The sequence below is a fragment of the Desmodus rotundus genome, chromosome 9, assembly GCF_022682495.2.
Source record: "Desmodus rotundus isolate HL8 chromosome 9, HLdesRot8A.1, whole genome shotgun sequence".
Lineage (NCBI taxonomy): Eukaryota > Metazoa > Chordata > Mammalia > Chiroptera > Phyllostomidae > Desmodus > Desmodus rotundus.
This window is the reverse complement of record NC_071395.1, coordinates 108,332,499-108,350,818: the sequence shown is the minus strand read 5'-3', so window position 1 is coordinate 108,350,818 and position 18,320 is coordinate 108,332,499. Positions and strand designations below refer to the sequence as shown.

The following is an 18,320-nucleotide window of genomic DNA, read 5'->3' as shown; positions in this document are numbered from 1 at the left end:
AAAAAGCAGCCCTAGCTGGTGTGGCTCAGTGGATTGAGTGCAGGCTTGTGAACCCAAGGGTTGCTGGTTCAATTCCCAGTCAGGGCACATGCCTGGGTTGTGAGCCAGGTCCCCCGGTGGGTGTGCGAGAGGCAACCACTCGTTGATGTTTCTCTCCTTCTCTTCCTTCTTCCCTCCCCCTTTCTCTAAATTTAAAAAACAAGACCCCTATGGAAAGCGGAGATGCGGATTAAGGGATAGAATCACCGTTTCTAGTCTGGGTGCTGTTGTTGTCTAACTCCGTTTTCCTAAAAGCGAAGTGGGACTTGTTCTCTACCGTGAAGGCAGAGTGGAATCGTAGACGGGAACATTCTCTGACCGTGCACCACAAAGATTGTTAGAAACATCGGGTGGTAATGTCTCCCACCACCGGTTAGCTTTTCCTTGTGAAAAGAATATTTGATGAGCTTTTATAAATGTTTAAGTTCTAGTTAGCAAACATAATTGAAGGGAAATTTAAGACACTTGTAATCTTCTGACTTAAAGCCTTTACATTCCCTGGACTAAAAAGCCTCTGTATTTTGGTGGCTAGGTTCAGAGTCCCTTGTCTCTGATTGTACCTTTAACTTCTGTGGTTCAGTACAGTTCTCAGTGTGGCCCTCACTAACTGTGGTCCATTTTGTTACATCAGGTATGAAAGCATCATTGCTACTCTGTGTGAGAACTTAGACTCCCTGGACGAGCCAGATGCTCGAGCTGCTATGATTTGGATTGTGGGGGAATACGCGGAGCGAATCGACAATGCAGATGAATTACTGGAGAGCTTCCTGGAGGGTTTTCACGATGAAAGCACCCAGGTAGGTTTTCATCTCCATCCTGTGTCATAGATCTTTCGGGGAAGATTTTAGGGAAAGTAAAGGTTCAGCCATTTTCATGAGATTGATACATACGAGTTCTGTCCAGAAAGCATCCAGCCACGTGATAGGAAATGTAGAGACGTTTATTGAAGAAGATACAAGAAATATTGTACATAAGACAGTGACACCTCAGTCCCCTTCAAAGTGGGCACCTTGGGACCTCACACAGTTCTCCCAGTTGCCATCACTGCCCCATTGTATTTTCCTGAATCTCATCAGCGACCTGAACTCTCTTCCCTTCCAAAGGTGATTTTAGTTTTGGGGAAAAACCAGAAGTCGCAGGGTGCCAAGTCTGGGCTGTAGGGGGACTGAGTCACCTGGGTGATTTGATGTTTCACCAAAAAAACTCTGCAGGAGACTTGATGCGTGAGCGGGCCCGTTGTGCTGAAGCTGCCCATCACCAGTTGCCCACAGCTGCAGCCTTCTGTATCATCCAAACAGCTTCCGCAGAGGAATATTCAAGCTTAATGCAAAATTTGATGCAGATTCGGTGCTTTACTCCGTCAGTCATTTTGAATGCGATGGCCACATAGTACACGTGCTCACTCAGCAGTGTCTTCCACCCCTGCTGACTAGTACAGGGAAGTTGTCATCATTCACACACATGCATGCCAGTCCACTGTCCTTGGCTGCCAGGTTACATCGATGTTGTGCAAAAGCCCTTCTCGTTTTTTGGACAGACCTCGTGTATTTCATTTTTCTCCCAAAAGGGACAAGTTTTTTCAGTTGTGCTGATTTCAGGTGGAGTGAACCTGCCAGTGGTTCTCAAACTTTAACGAGCTTCAGAAACACTTGGAAAGCTTGTTAAAGCTCAGGTTGATGGGCCCCGCCCCTCGGTTTCTGACTCAGTGGCTCTGAGATGGGCCCAGCGTTCTGAGTCCTTACAAGGTTCAGGGCGATGCTGCTGCTGCTGCTGCTCTAGAACCACACCTTGCCCACTACTGGCTGAGAGCAGTGGCTACCACTTTCTCATTTTCTGTCATCCCAAGATGTCACCCACTCCTGGCTTCTTATCCCAGGTTGTCCCCCCTGGGACTGGGGTGAGGGCTGGCATGCCCAGTTGGAAAAGATTCTCTGATGGTTAGACTCCTTCTCATCTTCATCTCTCCACCACCGAAACTGAGAGGCCTGACCTTAGGGCCGCAGGCCCAGAAGAGCAGATAAATGATTAAACCCCTTCCCTTACCATTTGTACTCACTGCAAACTGAAGTTCGTGTATTTAATCCACCATAGCATGTTTAATAGGCTTTTACAAGGGACACACAGAAGCCAGTAGGTTTGCGGCTCGGCACCCCACTCTGAAGTGGCTTGTGCTCTGGCATGACACTTCTGTCTCGCTTCTGCCCCCGTGTGACCGCTGACTCCCTCAGTCCCCTGAGGTTGTGGCTGGGGTGGAAGTCAGTAGTTGTGGGCTTGGTCAGGAGCCAGTGTCATTGTCATCACGTTGTTAGCGTGAACTTGAAGAATCACGGGTGATTAGCTGGGCCAGAAGCAAAGAAGCAATTTTTGATGCCAAAAAGTGCAGTTTGGGAATAGGAGGCTAGTGAGTTTTCAGCTGATGGATACCTTTGACTGCTGTTGTTGATACTGGCTCTGTTTTAATCTTGGTCTTGTAGTCAGAATCAGAAAGGACCCATAGTAATTCATAAGTGGGGAAATGCTATTTTGGAAATCATGGTATGAATAATGAAATGCCTTTTACTTTATTTTTTTTTAATTTTACTTATTTTTAGAGAGGTGAAGGGAGGGAGAAAGAGAGAGAGAGAAACATCAATGTGTGGTTGCCTCTCGAGCACCCCGCACCGGGAACCTGGCCCGCACCCCAGGCATGTGCCCTGATTGGGAAGTGAACCAGCGACCCTTTGGTTCACAGTCCAGTGCTCAATCCACTGAGCCACATCAGCCAGGGCTGCCTTTCACTTTATTAAATCATATCTGCTTAGGTGCAGCTTACTCTGCTTACTGCCATAGTGAAGCTTTTCCTCAAGAAACCATCAGAAACACAGGAGCTGGTACAGCAGGTCTTGAGTTTGGCAACACAGGTAAGAAATCAGCGTGGGGTTGATTTTAAATTGTAGGAAGTTATGAGACTCCTAAGAAGGTTCATTTGGGGAGGTTTCAATTGGAAGGGTTCATCAGTCTTTAGATCCTGTTATAATATTAAAACAGTCCTTCTTATATATATTCCACTAAATTAGCTGGTTGTAGGGTTTTAAATGATTCCAGTTGTTACAATCCATGAAAATTGAACTTAGATTCTTCAGTGCTAGTAAAGGACATACTGCAGCGGGTGGGCAGAAGTAGGTTTATAAGTAATACAAGTAAATGATACAGTGATTAATGAAATACAAGAATAAACTCTGGTTTGCATACTTACAACTGTGAACGATAAGAATTACTTGTATAGTGATTGCTGTGTATTGGGCATTCTAGGTAACACTTCACATGTTAACTCAGTCTCAGTGTTGCTACTGTTCTGTTTTATACAATAAGGAAGAAAGGGAGACAGGCCCAGTTAGTGTGGGGCGGAGCTGGGACTCCAGTCCAGATAGTCTGGTTCCAGAGTCTTTCCCCGATCCGCTGGGCTACGCTGCTTTTCCAGTCCGAAGGTTAGGAATGACTGTGAGAATACCCAAGCAGAGAATTCCCTGCTTGCCCAGCCTGAAGCACCGCTGTGTGTAAGTCAGGATGTATGAGTGAACTTAATAGTTTTAAGGTCATTGTGGACGATTATTTCATATTTGGCTATAAATAATTATTAAGCAGTTTCTCTGAGCTTGCCTTTTCTGTCCATCGAGATCTGAGTAGTTAACATAAAAGGACAAACACATTTATGTAAGTCTTTTCCATTGGAAGTTGGAATTCTTTTTCTCAAGTTTGTGAAATAAGAACGTAATATTTTTGACTGGAAAGTACCAACTTAAGTTGAGGGCGGTGTGAACTGCTGGATTGTGTTAACTTGAATTGGGTGGTGGGTGCCCTTTCTGCCTTGTTTGCTGGTTCAGGACACAGCGGAGCAGATTGCTTTTTCATGCAGCTGTTCTCCCGTCTCTACAGTAGGGTCAGTTGCTACTGTTCTTTAACCGTGCTGAGAGTCCAGTGAAGTCTATGTGAAACCTTTGCGCTTCTAATTTTAAATAAAATGGTGGTATAGTTAGAAATATTATCAGTTAGGGGAAAAGAAAACCAACCCTCGGACTGTGGCTTCATTTCGAAGATTTGTCTTTTTTGCTTTGATAGCTATGGAGGAATTAGCAAAAAATGCACACAGAAATACCCAGCTTCAGTAAAGAGGAGTCTTTATTTAGTTTTTTTAGCTCTGAACTGGAGACCGCCATCACCAAAAGTCACCCTTGTTGCTTGTTAAAAATACCGATTCCTGGGCCCCACCACTGACATAACGAGTCAGAATCTGTGATTTGGCCCTCGAACCCACATTTTTAGTGGCTTTTCTGGTGTGTGCAAATGCTGGTGCACATTATGAATTCAGAATTACTGGTTTAGAGCTTGCCCGGTAAGAATTATTTTGGGAAGCTCTCAGATTTTTAGAAGTACTGTTCCTTGAGATCCTGAGGAGGGCCTGTAGGACTGGCAGTACAGCAGATGCAAAATCAGGTTTTCTGAGTTGCCAAACATACGGCGGGACATTAGAACCCTTAAAAGGTTCTGGTTCCTTGTCACAAGTCTTGACTGGGCCTCCAGGTGACAGGCAGGCACTGAGGGCCCCCTTACAGTAGTAGCCCTGCTGAGTCAGCCCTTGGGACGGCAGGGTTGCGCCAGTGGAGGTCTTTGCCTAATCTTGACTGTCATTCTTGGAAAATTCACACTCATTTTTCACAGAACCATATTTTTATAAAGTCAGTGTCTATTAAGATCTATACTAAGTATACACTTTGATTCAGCGATTCTGCCTCCAGCAGTTTGCCCTATTTCAGTGTTTCGAATTGGTGGGGGACTCGAAGTTTTTTCGTAGACGTATAGAATTCTGTATTATATATAATCCCCACAGAAATTTTTTTTGGACATTTGGTTAAATAGGTGCATGGTATGTAAGATAATTTGAAGTAAAACGAATTTTATTTTGATTAGTGTATGGTTAAGCTATAATGTAAAGTTTATATTAATACCTTTAACACTATTACTAATCTATAAAGACAAACCAAATTTTCCCAGTTAAGTGATGTGCAGTGTTCATTTTAATTGTGTAATAGAAAGCAGAGCTAGTCTACAAATTCTAAAAGACCTGCTTTGGGGACTGACATGTATGGATTAAAATTTAACTTTTAACTTATGTATCAATAAAAACCGGAGTGGAGATTGATTTCCTGACCTGATATTTTGAGAAACTTGTATTCTGCTTTTTTCAAAATATGAACTTGTTTATGTTTTATAATGCTCAAACTTTGTTTGCAAATGAAAATCTAAGTGAGGAGGTTTCGATCTTCCATTTAGAGACACTTCCTCAGGATCATCTTACCCCCTCCCCCCCCCAAAGCAGACAGAACCATCTGAGTTGGATGTTATCATCGTTTTCCTTTTTTTTAACCCTGGCTTTTTAAGTGTCGTGAACACTTTTATATGACATACAATGCACACACACACACGTGCATTTCTGTTAGAATAACGCACGCTGTGTGTTTGTACTTGATTAACTTGCTGTATCTCAACATAACGCTTTGTCTGTTTTAACTAGAAATGCATTCATGAGTGCAAATGGAACAGTGATGTGACTAAGGACAGCCTCGCAGTCAGAGCCACGCAGGCCCTTGCTGGTGCCGAGCTGAGTGATGTGAGCTGAGTGATGTGTCCCAAGTGGCTGAACCAGGGGCCAGTTTGTCTCTTAACTCACAAACTCATGTGGAAGCCTAGTTTAAGGGAAACAGTTTGGTGCGTGTGTTTTGGTTCAGAAACTGAACGGGGACTTGCAGCTTTTAGTACCGTGATGCCCCGGGAACAGCGTGTGCAGACATAAATGCCCGATGTGGACTCACTCCGACAGGTAGATGCCAGGATAGTTACTGATGCTGTGTACTGGTCACACGGTAGACAGACAGACAGACAGGCGGGCGGATACAGAGGCGACAATCTCACTGTCCGTCAGCCGGGCGCCAGTAGATGGTGACGCTGCTGCGTGTGCAGGGGAGAACTGCAGCTGTGTGCCAGTGTGGGGAGCGACCTGCAGAGCAGTGTAGATAATGCGAAACCGCTTTTGCATGAAATAAGTGCGTGTGTGCGGGAGCCGTCTGGGAAGGTAAACGACGCACTGTTGGCACGGCCATTTGGGGGTTGGGCAGTGGCGATGGGGAAGGGCTGTGTGGTTGGGGGAGACGCGCTGTATTTTCTAAATTGTGATGTGGCATTGATACAACACTTTCAATGATGAGCATGTGAAAATTACTTTAAAACGACCGCAGGAAAACAAGACCCCTAAGTTCAAGAGTCACCCCTTTTGGAAGCACTTAGTTATGTGCTCTCTTGAACCGTTTTCCTGTTATTTAGATACTAGTGATATCTCACACTACATTGTGGTAATTAACCCCTGTGAGCTCGCTAAAGCCAGGCGCTGTTGGTTATTTATTTCCAGGGCCTAGCCAGTGTTCCCTAGGGGATGCTTAATAGATATTTGAATGAAGAAAGAAGGTATGGGTGAAACACATATATAAGATGTAGTTCATGAATAACCCTGCTAATGCTTTATAGCAGTTAAAAAAACATTTTTATGTCCCAAAGCGATCTCATCAGTTAATTTTTACTAGATTAAGCTTTATTTTCCTTTTCTCAACATCCCTTTGAATTTGAGTTTTAAGACTATAACCCATCTTAATTTATGTTTAAAGTCTTCTGTACACAGAGAGTATGGAATTTTGACTGTATTAAAACTATCTTGGGTCTAAGTTCAGTCTTGACAGCCAACTGTGCCTAAATCGCTACGGCACTGCCTTGGTAATAAACCCCGCAGTTTGGGTTTCGGCACTGAGAAAAGTTTCGTTTAAATCCTCTTGCTTTTGTCTTTTCATTAGGATTCTGATAACCCTGACCTTCGAGATCGGGGCTATATTTATTGGCGGCTTCTCTCAACGGACCCTGTCACAGCCAAAGAGGTGGTCTTGTCTGAGAAGCCGCTGATCTCTGAGGAGACAGATCTCATTGAGCCCACGCTGCTGGATGAGCTGATCTGCCACATCGGCTCTTTGGCCTCTGTGTACCACAAGCCTCCCAACGCCTTCGTGGAAGGAAGTCATGGGATCCATCGCAAACACTTGCCGATACACCATGGGAGGTGAGCAGGTGACCTGGATTTCAGTAAGACGTGATTCTTTGCTTAGACGGAGTTGGTCTTCCTCATGCTTTTATTCCTAGCAGGTTTGCAAAATGGGGAGCAAACCTGCCACCCTGCTCAGGGGGCTCCATCCCGGTACCAGCGACCACACGAGGCCACAGCGAGTGAACGGCCCTCTGTTCCAGTCTGGGAGTTGGTAATATTACGGTTTAGAAAATGTGGGGGAGATCTTCTAAACCGCAGAAGTTTGAAAGTTGCTAGTCTCCGATAAGATGAGACTAGACGTCTTCCCAGTCTTCCCAGCGCTGGGAACTTGGAAGAAAGCCTGCATGTGCGTTTAGCTGTCTTTATCCTCTACTCTAACTTCAGTGAGGCTTATCAATGGTGGTGGCAGGTACAGCTGCTTTTATGCAGTAAAGCTGTTACCGAAACAGTATTTGCAGGGTTTTCACAAAAGCATCTAGACTCTATGCAGACAGTTTTTCAGTTACCTGGACCTTTTTTACTAAATAACTGCACTAAGTTGTCTCAGTAAGAAATTTTGTCACAAACATGCTCTCAGGTGATATGGAACTCTTGCTTTTTAGCTATGTTACAATTTTAACTTGGGAGGGGCAATACATAATGGGCATCTGGTAATCATTTCAGAGTCTCCTTCCTTCATTAATCATAAAAACCTGAAATCTAAGTACAGTTTGGTTCCCGAGTGTTTAGAGCAGCTGCACTTACGTTAATGAGTGTCTCCTTCCGTTGTCTAATATGCGAGGGCTGTCCAGAAGGTGTGTGGCTGTGTACTATGAAAAATAGAGGCTTTTATTGAAGAAGATACGAGATACAAGAAACACTGTACACAGGACAATGACACCTCAGTCCCCTTCAGGGTAGGAACCTTGGGACCTCACACAGTTCTCCCGGTCGCCATTAGCTAGCTGCCCTGTTGAATTTTTCTGAATCTCACTGACGGTCTGAAATCTCTTCCCTTTCAAAGGTGATTTTAGTTTTGGGAAAAGCCAGAAGTCTCAGGGCACTAAGTCTGGGCTGTAGGGGGGCTAAGTCACCCGGGTGACTTGATGTTTCACAAAAAAATCTCTGCGTGAGCGGGCTCATTGTTGTGATGAAGTTTCCAATCACCAGTTGCCCATAGCTGCAGACTTCTGAATCATCCGAATAGTTTCTGTGGAGGAATGTTCAAGCTCAGTGCAAAATATGATGCAGATTCATTGCTCTTCTTGCTCAGTCATTTTGAATGTGACAGCCACACAGTACATGTGCTCACTCAACAGCATCTGCCACCCCCACTGATGTCGTCATTGCTCACACAAGCACATTCTAGTCCTCTCTCCTTGCTTCCAGGTCACATCGATGTCACGCTAACCCTTCCCTTCCATTAATGATGGGTGGACTTTCTCTGGACAGACCTCGTTGTGTATTGTTTACGTGGCCTGTGGTCTGCTTTGCAAGTTAGTGTAGCCAACATTCTGGGCTCCATTTAAACAAACTGTGGGTACAGATCAACAGGGAAAGAGCAGTGCCCAAGAGAATGATTATTAATCTTTCGTTAGCCTTTAATTGAGTTGGCCCTTTTGTTTTAGGGCAAGTGCTACGATTTTTACCCGAAGGAGTGTGGCTTCGCAAGGACTGGGTCTTGTAATAGTTAACATTCTCTAGGTATGACCGCTGACTCCTAGGTGCGTCTCACAGTCTGTGCTTCAAGTGTTCACAGTTTCTTATCTGAGTCCTTTTTGGATAACCTCCTTTTGTCCATTTGTTCTTGGTTTGTGTGGTTAAAGGACACACAAGTGCAGCAGTGAGTGACTCTCTTTAAATAAGGACACACAAATGCAGCAGTGAGTGACTCTCTTTAAATAGGGAGGGGCGCCGCGGCAGTAGTGCAGTGCCGGCATCGCCTCGCGTGCTCCCGCAGCACCAGGTGGTGAGCGAGATGCCGCGGGCGGGCGCCCTGCAGACCCTGTCCTGTCTCCTCGAGAGGCGCAACAGTGTTTGCTCTGCTGGGTCCTTTTGGGGGGAAGGGAACGTGCTTTTCGGTTGGGTGTTGATTTCCGTACCTCTCTCTGCTCTGTGGGGCCGGTGAGCCGGTAAGTACTTGTCTAACTCGGAAAGTCTCGCCTTTTGAAAATACTGCTTTGATGACAATTTACACAGTTCACAATGGGAAACGTTTTCCTGTTAGTTTTCTTGTATTTTCCATTTAGAAAGAATGCATACTAATGATTTACCATATTCTTAACTTGTAGACTCTTTAGAATCATGTGCTGCTTTCTCTCTAGCTAACTGTAGCTTCTCATAGCTCTCCCATTTCTGCTCTAGCGAAGGGAAACGGGTGCGGGGGTGTACTCTGCCTCCCCTTGGGGGTGCTGGCGAATGTGCTCTGTCACTTCTACACGGCTGTCCCAAGACGGTAGGATTTCGCATGCAGAGAAAGACCGTTCCTGGCGATTTCGTGTACTTCTTGGCGGGAGTCGGTGAAATTGCTTCCCCTTCCGGCTTTTTTATTAGTTTCTGACTGTATCTGCACCACCACCACCGCACCCTGTTTAGATAACTGTCCGTCTTGGCTTTTTTGACACTTTTCCGCCTACGTTATCTTTCTCGGATTGTTTTTCTCCCTGTAATGTTTGCAGTTCTCTTCTCTTCTCTGACCATTAATCTTGGCTGTATCACAAGGCTGATTCTGAACCTTCTCTTCTGTGCTTCTCTGTGCGTTCCCCTCAGGGAACTTACCTCCTCAACACAGCTACGCTGATCTATTACAAGGCCTTACAGTTTATGCCATGTTTTTATTTCATCCTCCCGAAAATAGAACCCTTTGTTTTGGTGCTGTTGCCATTTGCCCATGATCATGCAACTAGTAATTAGTGAAGCCAGCACGCACTCTGTGTTCTTATTCTAGACCCTTGCTCTTAACACCACGCCCCCGTGTTACTCTGCTGATCTCACCGGAGCGTGCGCGTGAACTTCTTCCCAAGCTTACTTCGCTAATTCTGCCTGCCAGTCCCTGGTCTTCAGCCGTCTGGTGGACTTCTGTTTGTTTTGTTTTGTTTTTTTACTTAAAAAATGGAAAACAACATTATTTTTCTCATCATCCCTTCAGATCCTCTGCAATTATAAGGAGTATCACTAGTCTTTTGCTTCTTAGCTTTTGTTTATTTTCTGAATTTGATTCTTCATCCTTCTTAGTCATCTGTTGTCAGGTATTGTCAAAATCTACCTAGGTTTTCTTAAGAAAACATTTGTTTACTAGTGGAATTTTTACAGTGCTTTTTCTCCTTTTTTCAATTTTAGTTACATAAACTTTAGAAAAAATGCCAGATAGAATGGCGTGACAAACTCACTCAACTTCAGCAGTTACCACTATTTTGTCAATTACATTTTATTTATCACCCCCACAATTTGAGGGGGGGGAGGGAGTATTTTAAATCCCCGACTTCATACCATCTCCCCCAGAAATACTTTTTTTAAACCCTCACCTGAGGCCTTTCTTCGTTGCCGTTAGAGAGAGAGAATCTACATGAGCAACATCGACTGGTGGCTTCATAGTCAATAAGCTCTCTGCACTGCTTTCAGATTTTCTCAATTGCTATTTTCTATTCTTTTTTAAATTTATCTAAGATTGGTTTTACTTTTTTTCCTTAAGTCTTTGGAAAAATTCATAGTGAAACTATCTGAGCCTGAAATTTTCTTCATGGGGGTTTTGTCCCCACTTTTTAAATTAATATTTGTAATAACGTTAGTATTAATAGTGTGCTAATCTTTAGTGTATAGCTCGAGAAATCGTTATGTTTCTATACACTTGTACGCCCACTGCCCTGAGCAGGTACAGGCTGCTTCCAGCCCTTAGAAGACTCTTCACGCGCCTTCGCCGTTGGCACCCACCTGCCAGAGATGAGCATGGTTTTGATTCTGTCATCATAGGGGAGTTTTGCCTGTTCTTGAGAATCACAGAAATGGAACACACAGCAGTTTTACTCTTCTGCGTCTGGCTTCCTTCATGCATCATAATTTATGTGAGGCTGATCTGTGGTGTGTTATCAGTTACGTGTTCCTGTGTTCCTGTTTATTGATACATAGTATATGCCATTGCCTGAATATGCGACACTTTATTTATGTCTTTTGTTTATGTGCTTTGGCTTATTCCCAGTTTGGGGCTCCTGTGGATAAAGCTGCTGTAAATAATCTTGTGTGTCTCCTGGTAGATTTATGTACTCGCTTCTCTCGCGCGCACCAAGGAGTGGAACTGCGAGGCCATAGAACAGGTGTGCACTTAGCTGCAGGACACACTGCCGGGATCCTCAGGTGGGTGCACCGAAGTGCACTCCTTCCAGCCATGTGCACCTGAGGGTTCCAGGTGAGCCGCATTCACAAGCTGCTGGTTCGTCCTCTTCCGTGGCGTGCCTGGTGTTTCCTTATTTTTTAAATGAATTGTCTTCTTCTTTGTAGGAATTCTTTGTATAATGAGTAAATGATTCACAGGATTTCATTGTTTAGTTCGGATGTGAGTCATTTATCAAATGAGGGTGTTAACAAACATTTCCTCCCAATCTGCGGAGATTCCTCCTTCACTTTCTTTCTCTTCCTGGTGTCACCTGAAGAAGAGACGTTAGTAATTCTAACGGGTCCCGTCCGTGGATTCTTTTCTTTGATGGTTAGTGCTTCTTACAGAAACTGGTCCACGCCAAAGTCAGCAAGACCCTCGCCTAGATTTTCCCATTCACATTTGTCTGATTTATCTCCTTCATTCTTATGTATGTTCTGAGGTGTCAGGGTCCAGCTTTGTTTTTTCCCACACAGCTATCCAGCTGAGTCAGCTCCATTTACTGAAAAGATCGTTTTCCTCTTTTTTTTAAATATCTCTTGGGGTGCACCAGTTCCTTTTTATTTTTACAGCGTAGCGACAGTAGCAGTTTAGGCACCTTAGCTGGTCTTCATGTCCATTCTCACAGCTTCAGTCCGTTATACACACAGCTGCTAGAATAGTGTTCCTCCCATGTTACTTTTAGTTCTGTGTTCAACCAAAACAAAATGATTCCGCATCACCTGCCATAGAAAACGAACCCTCCAGACCCGTTTCAAAGTTACATCTTCCTCGTCTTCTCCCCCCAGATCTTACCAACCTCAGGCTGTGCTCCTGCCGACAGAGTCTTTCACCACCTGGCGTCAGGTGGTTCGTTTCTGTGCCTTTGCGCACATCATCCCTTCCGTTTCGGAAGGTCTTTCCCTGGTGGTTTCTCACAGCTGTGCTCTTCTTCAAAACCCAGCTGGTAACCCGTCCGCAGGAGCCTTCAGAGTCGCCCCACCTGGTCAGTCCCGTTTGTGTGGCCTCCCCTCTGTCCTGCGCACACGCGCGGTGCTCCTCGCTGCCGTTGCGCGGTGAACGTCCCTTTCCGGCATTTGTGAGTGCTGGTGCTCTGTCATCAGAGTGTAAGCTGCTTGAGAACAGTGAAGACACACCGGTTAATGATGTTATATAGCATACACTTATTTTCATTTTAGTGACTGTATTTTGATAAAAACAAGACTAGCTAGTATCTCTTCATGTGCACCAGCAAATTATTGTAAATTAAGAGGTGGGTTTTTTCCTGTGTTTTACACGTCTGACATTCACTCGTTGCCCTGTTATTGTGCCCCAGGTGAAACTGACCTTTTTGCCTTCTTTGTGTGACTGCAGCACGGACGCTGGGGACAGCCCTGTTGGCACCACCACGGCCACCAACCTGGAGCAGCCTCAGGTCATTCCCTCTCAAGGAGACCTTCTTGGAGACCTTTTAAACCTTGACCTCGGCCCCCCAGTCAATGTGCCGCAGGTATCCTCCATGCAGGTGGGAGCAGTGGACCTCTTGGGAGGAGGACTAGACAGCCTGGTAAGCATCTCTCTTCCTTCTTTCTCTTGGTGGTTTTTAATTCTTGATATGCTAAAGAACTTTAAGTGATTCAGCTTTTTAGAACTAGATCCTTCCTTGATATGCAGAGCATTGTGCTTTGATAAGGGACAGAATGCTTTCCCTTCAGAGAATTAAGTGTGTCTGAAGTGTACAGGGTCACTGTGTCGCCTGACTCTAAGAAGAAGATGCTAACTCACCGCCCGGCAGCCCTCACGTTTAGCGTCCTTTCCAGAGCCGGAGTTGCTCCTGCTCGCAGCTCCAGTGGCCTCCATGGTTCCCCTCTGGACCTGCATAGCACTCCAGTGACCTCGTAGAGATCATCCTCTTTTGAGGCTTTCAAACCTTTGCCTTTTTAATATTTTATTGGCTTATGGCCTGACGCTAAAAGACGTTGAGGCAGCTATTTGTATTTAAAATGTACCTTTATTGGGAAGTACTGCTGAATTGGTTCTTCACCACCACTCCCCCACCCCCATCACACTTCCAATTTAATTAGCTTCCAGGATTCTCTTACTAAAAGGCTCCAAAGTCCAGAGTGTCTGAATATGTGCCACCAGTGGGAACCAAAATTAGTTTTTGTTGCTGTAAAAGATAAATGAGAAATACTAAAGATGACCTTCTTAGTGTGTAGAGAAGGCTAGAGAAATAACAGGTCTCCTCACATAGCTGCCTGCAGACTCCGTGCTTACCTGCAATGGGATTGGGTGGGCTCTTTCAGCTAGACACTTGCAAATAGGATGTCTGTCACCCTGAAGACTGGAGAGATGCCCAACAAGCAATGCATTTCTCAACATCAGAAATCAGAAGGCAGCTGCCGTGGTTACGAAAATGTATGTTCTCAATTACATAAACAAAACAGCCTTATTTTCTGCTACACACGCTAGCACTTTCTCTTCTGCCTCGTGAGCAGCGTCTGTCTTGGATTTGTGATGGCCACTGCAGGCGCGTCTGCCAATGGCAAGTCCCTGCTCTCGGAGTCTGCACTGGCCAAGCTCTGGACTCCAGCGCACAGTGACCCGAATGCGCGCTCCGCTAGTGTTTGTCGTGCTTTTCGTATTCGTATCTTTAGTGCGTGCAGTTTGCTGATTCTCATGTGATCATTTTGCATTGCTGTGCAGCCTCCTTAGAGACGCGGAAGACTGACAAACGAGTATTGAAATACTCACGGTGACTTCCAGAAATCCTTTATAAACACCGAAGTAACTTTTCTTTTCTGTTGATGTATCAACCACAAGTTAAATGTTACATCCTTCTTAAGTTTATGGTTAACAGTCCTACTTACTAATTTCCCTGGTGGCTTATTGTACCTAAGAATGACAAATTCAGTTGGAAGGATGGAGGGGAGGAAAAGGCCCCGTGTTTTGATGTTGCCTGGCCCAGGATGCTGTGCTCTTATTTCTTGACCCACTTTAGCGTGGAAGGAAAGAGATGTGTTATTTCTTTTTGGCTTTGTATTAGCTCTTGCTGGCCCCTAAAACCAATTAGTGTTCTTATTTTACATAGCTCTTCAGTCATATGTTAGGGTTCTCGCAAGTATTGCGTTAGATAGAAAGAACTGCCTTAGATTGTAGTAGCCAGCGTCACACGTTAGTGTCACACTTCTTTGCTTTTCTTTTTTTGTAAAGGATGTTCTTCTGGGGGGAGGAGTAAGCTGGATTCTAAATACACAGCCTTTGCTATGTAGGCCCAGCAGTGCTCCTGTGTAACTCTAACTTTTCCTTTTTCTGATTTTAAAATGATATACTTGGTGTTACAGCGCCAGAAAGTATTTAATACAGTTTTTTTCAACTTACTCTGGTATATAAATATATCCCAGAAATCAAAGTGAAAAGGAGTAAAAGCCATTTAAAACCAGGTTCCTCTTAAGAGAGCATCACAAAGGAATGCCTCAGTCTGGCTGTACGGGAGGAGTGTTTCTCAGGCAGCAGGAGACTAGGCCACTCTCAAGATGTTTTTATTGTCCTTGTGCAAATGACCTAATTTAAAGAGGAAAGTAATCCTTGATGTTTTCACTTAATCTCTGTAAATAGTACCATTTCTTGAGTGAATTCTTGCCTCATGTCGGAGCTTCTCAAACAGTAATGTGCAGATAAAGCCCCTGGAGCCCCCCGCACAGGGCGGGTTCTCATTTAGTCGGGCTGGGCGAGGCCTGTGAGTCTGCACTTCTGACAGGTTCCCGGGTTCATGGGCCACGTTTTGCTTAGTACATTCAGAGAACCTCTGTGAGCCCTGCGAACCTCTTCAGTGTGGTGTTTGGACTGCTCCTGCTGGTTAGCGGAGATGCCTTTTTCTCTCGACCGCAGTAGTGAACACACTCCTGGCCCCTCCAGTGCCTCAGATTAACTGAGGGAAGGCGAGAAACTCTTATTTTGTTAGAAGGCTTTCTTTTATTCTCTAGGAAGAATAGTGTTGCCAGGAGTGGTAGAATTTGACCCAGACCCCCCCCTTTAAAATACGGTCAGGAGGAGAGTTAGGTGGCCGCCTGGCACTGGGTTACAGCTCAGTGTTCGAGGCAGAGAGGCCATCAGCAAGTGTGGCTACAGCTTTATCACTGTCTTCTCACAGGACCTTACCCAGAGAGGAGGTCGGTGGTGTGCGGCTGGTGAAGCGTGGCAGCTACTAACCTTTCATTTCGAGCGTCACGGTTCTCAACTCGAACCACGTAATTAGTACCATATTTTAAAAAGTACTGTCTAATGTTTGGGCCCAATCCTAGGACAATTAAACAGAAGTTCGGGGAGGACCTGACCATTGTTGTTTTTAAAAAGACACCCAGGTTATTTTAATTTCGCAGCTTAGCTTGAGAACATTGAGTCATGTGAAATTTCAAACGGAGTTAGGTGGAGGTATTGAAAATTGATCTCTAAGCCAAGAGAGTAATTTCCACAGGAGAATTATAAGCAACTCAGATTCAGTTGCTCCATTTCAGGGTCCTTTTTAGCCCCTTCTCACTTTTCATAGTTAGAAACTAAAATTTCTTTTATTGCCTACCCATTTTCTATTCCTCTGTCTTAAAGATGATTTTATTTTTCCCCTTTCAAATCCTTTCAGGTCTTGTTTACCCTCTTTCATTACTGCACTTGTGAAATTTTGGAGATTTAGTGAGTTGTGACTTCTTCTAGAATCGTCATTCAGGAAATGCAGTCAGCCCCCTCCCCCATCCATGGTTTTCTCATTTTCCATGGTTGCAGCTTCCCGTGGTCGACTGCAGTCCAAAAATATTAAATGGAAAATTTCAGAAATAAACAATCCGTAAGTCTTACATCATGCGCACTATGAGCGGGGGTGGGGGGGAGGGGGTGGAATCTCATGCCACCCTGCCCAGACGCGGATTGTCCTTTGTCCTGTGTGCCCACCCTGCCCTGGCTCGCCAGCCACTGAGTTGCCATCTCAGTTACCAAAGAGAGAAGAGTTATGTTCTTATCACAGTTCTGTCCTACTGTTACTGTTAATGTCTTCCTGTGCCTAATTTACACATTAAACTTTACCGGAGGGTGTGTGCATGGAAAAAACGGAGTGGGTACTACAGGGTTCAGTACTGTCTGCGGTTTCAGGCGTGCACTGGGGGTCTTGGAATGTGTCTCCTGCAGCTGATGGGGGACTACAGTGTTCTCTTGCTTGAAGTCTGTAGATAATTTCCTCCTCCTTTTAGTATAAACTTAACTGTTGCCTTGATGTGGAATGACTTCAGGTGATGGAGTTTATATGTGTTCTGTATGTAGAACAAGATGGTGTACTATTTAGATGTAGGTTTGCAAGAGTATTACTTGGATTTTTTGTTGTTGTTGTTCTTTGTTTTAAAAGCTGTGTATGTGTCTTCTGATGCCTCTGATACTGAATCTAAGAAACTGCTCGTTCTGGGCAGTGTGACTGTTTCCTGGTGTAGCTCCTTCTGGTGTGTAGCGTGTGAGGTGACCTGATGCCTGTGTCTGTAACTCTTGCGTGCATGTTGTAAAGGCAGCCACGTGCTGATGACTCTGGCATCTGTGAGGGTCACTAACACAGTAATTGCATCTCGACTACGTGTCACATCAGAATGTAAAGGAAGCATTGCCCAGAGTGCCCTTGTGCTGACGAAGGGTGGGTTGTGCTCTCGGTGTGCCTAGCTGCAGTCGGGTGCGGTAGAGGAGAAACTGCCTTTTCCGGGCTCCGCTGCGTGGTGTTCAGAACCTCCTCCTCTGTTTCTTACAGGCTTTTACCTTTCAGATATTTTAAGTCATGCACTATTTTTAGGAATAGTTTTTAGGGTTTTTTGGCCCATCTGAAATCCATTGTACCTGCTAAGTTGGCATTTTTACATTTCTCCTCTAGAACAGCCTTGCAGTGCTTTCAGAGCTGAAGTGGTGGTGTTGGGGAAGTACCTTTGTAAACTGGCCCACTTCTGCCTGGTAAATTTTTCAGGGTTCCTTGTCTAACCACTATTTTTTTTTATTCTCCCCCAAGGGCATGCTCATTGATTATAGAGACAAAGGGAGAGAAACATCGATGTGAGAGAAACATTGAATCCACAACCCAGTCATGTATGTGCCCTGACTGGGAATCAAACCCATGACCTTGTGGTTTATGGGATGACACTCCACCCAACTGAGACACACTGGCCAGGGCAGAACTTTTATAATTTCTAAGCCTCAAAATAACCCTGCAAAGTAATTGGTATCGGGCCTCATTTTACAGAGAACTAAAGACCACATAGCAAGTTAAGTCATGAGAGTTAGAATTTGAACTCAGGACTTTTTCAAAACTTCAGAGTCGATATGCCTTCCACTATGCTGTGATTCCTCCAGTTTATTTGTCATCTCCTGAAATAGAGTCCAGTCTCTCTTGACTTTTGGTCCTTCTCAAACTGGGGTGCCCAATCTCCGGAGTACACAGTGTGGGGCAGGGTGTATTGAAGCTGCGGAATAAATTTGGCTCATTATCTCGCACTGTCAGTCTTACTTGATGGGAAGTAGTGTAAACAGACTAAACACTGATGTACTAAGGCTTAGAATATGAAACTGCGTGGGTGTTTCTATGAAACGCAAGGTGTATTTGCCCTAGACCTCTGTGTCTTACCCCCCAGGTGCCCTGGGTATGTGGTTTGGGCCAACATGACACTAGGAGGCACGAGGAAGTTTGAGGAGGGCTGTAGAGGTGTATTTATTCGCAGAAGGAGGGGCTAGGTAAGTTCACGTATCTGTCTTCCAGCATCTTACCCTCTTTAAAGTAGGGCCACAAAATCACGTCTTCCTACCTGTTTGGCG

At 44.8% G+C, this 18,320-nt stretch overlaps 1 protein-coding gene across 3 annotated transcripts in view; it reads left to right on the top strand.

The window, feature by feature from the left end:
* AP2B1 (adaptor related protein complex 2 subunit beta 1) overlaps positions 1 to 18,320 on the top strand; it is a 101,681-nt gene that overhangs the window by 41,851 nt on the left and 41,510 nt on the right. For all 3 annotated transcript variants that reach the window (XM_053930707.2, XM_053930705.2, XM_053930706.2), the window contains exons 11-14: positions 671 to 836; positions 2,841 to 2,939; positions 6,918 to 7,177; positions 12,864 to 13,056. In XM_053930707.2, the coding sequence (XP_053786682.1) occupies positions 671 to 836; positions 2,841 to 2,939; positions 6,918 to 7,177; positions 12,864 to 13,056 (718 nt within the window). The remainder of the gene's footprint in view (positions 1 to 670; positions 837 to 2,840; positions 2,940 to 6,917; positions 7,178 to 12,863; positions 13,057 to 18,320) is intronic.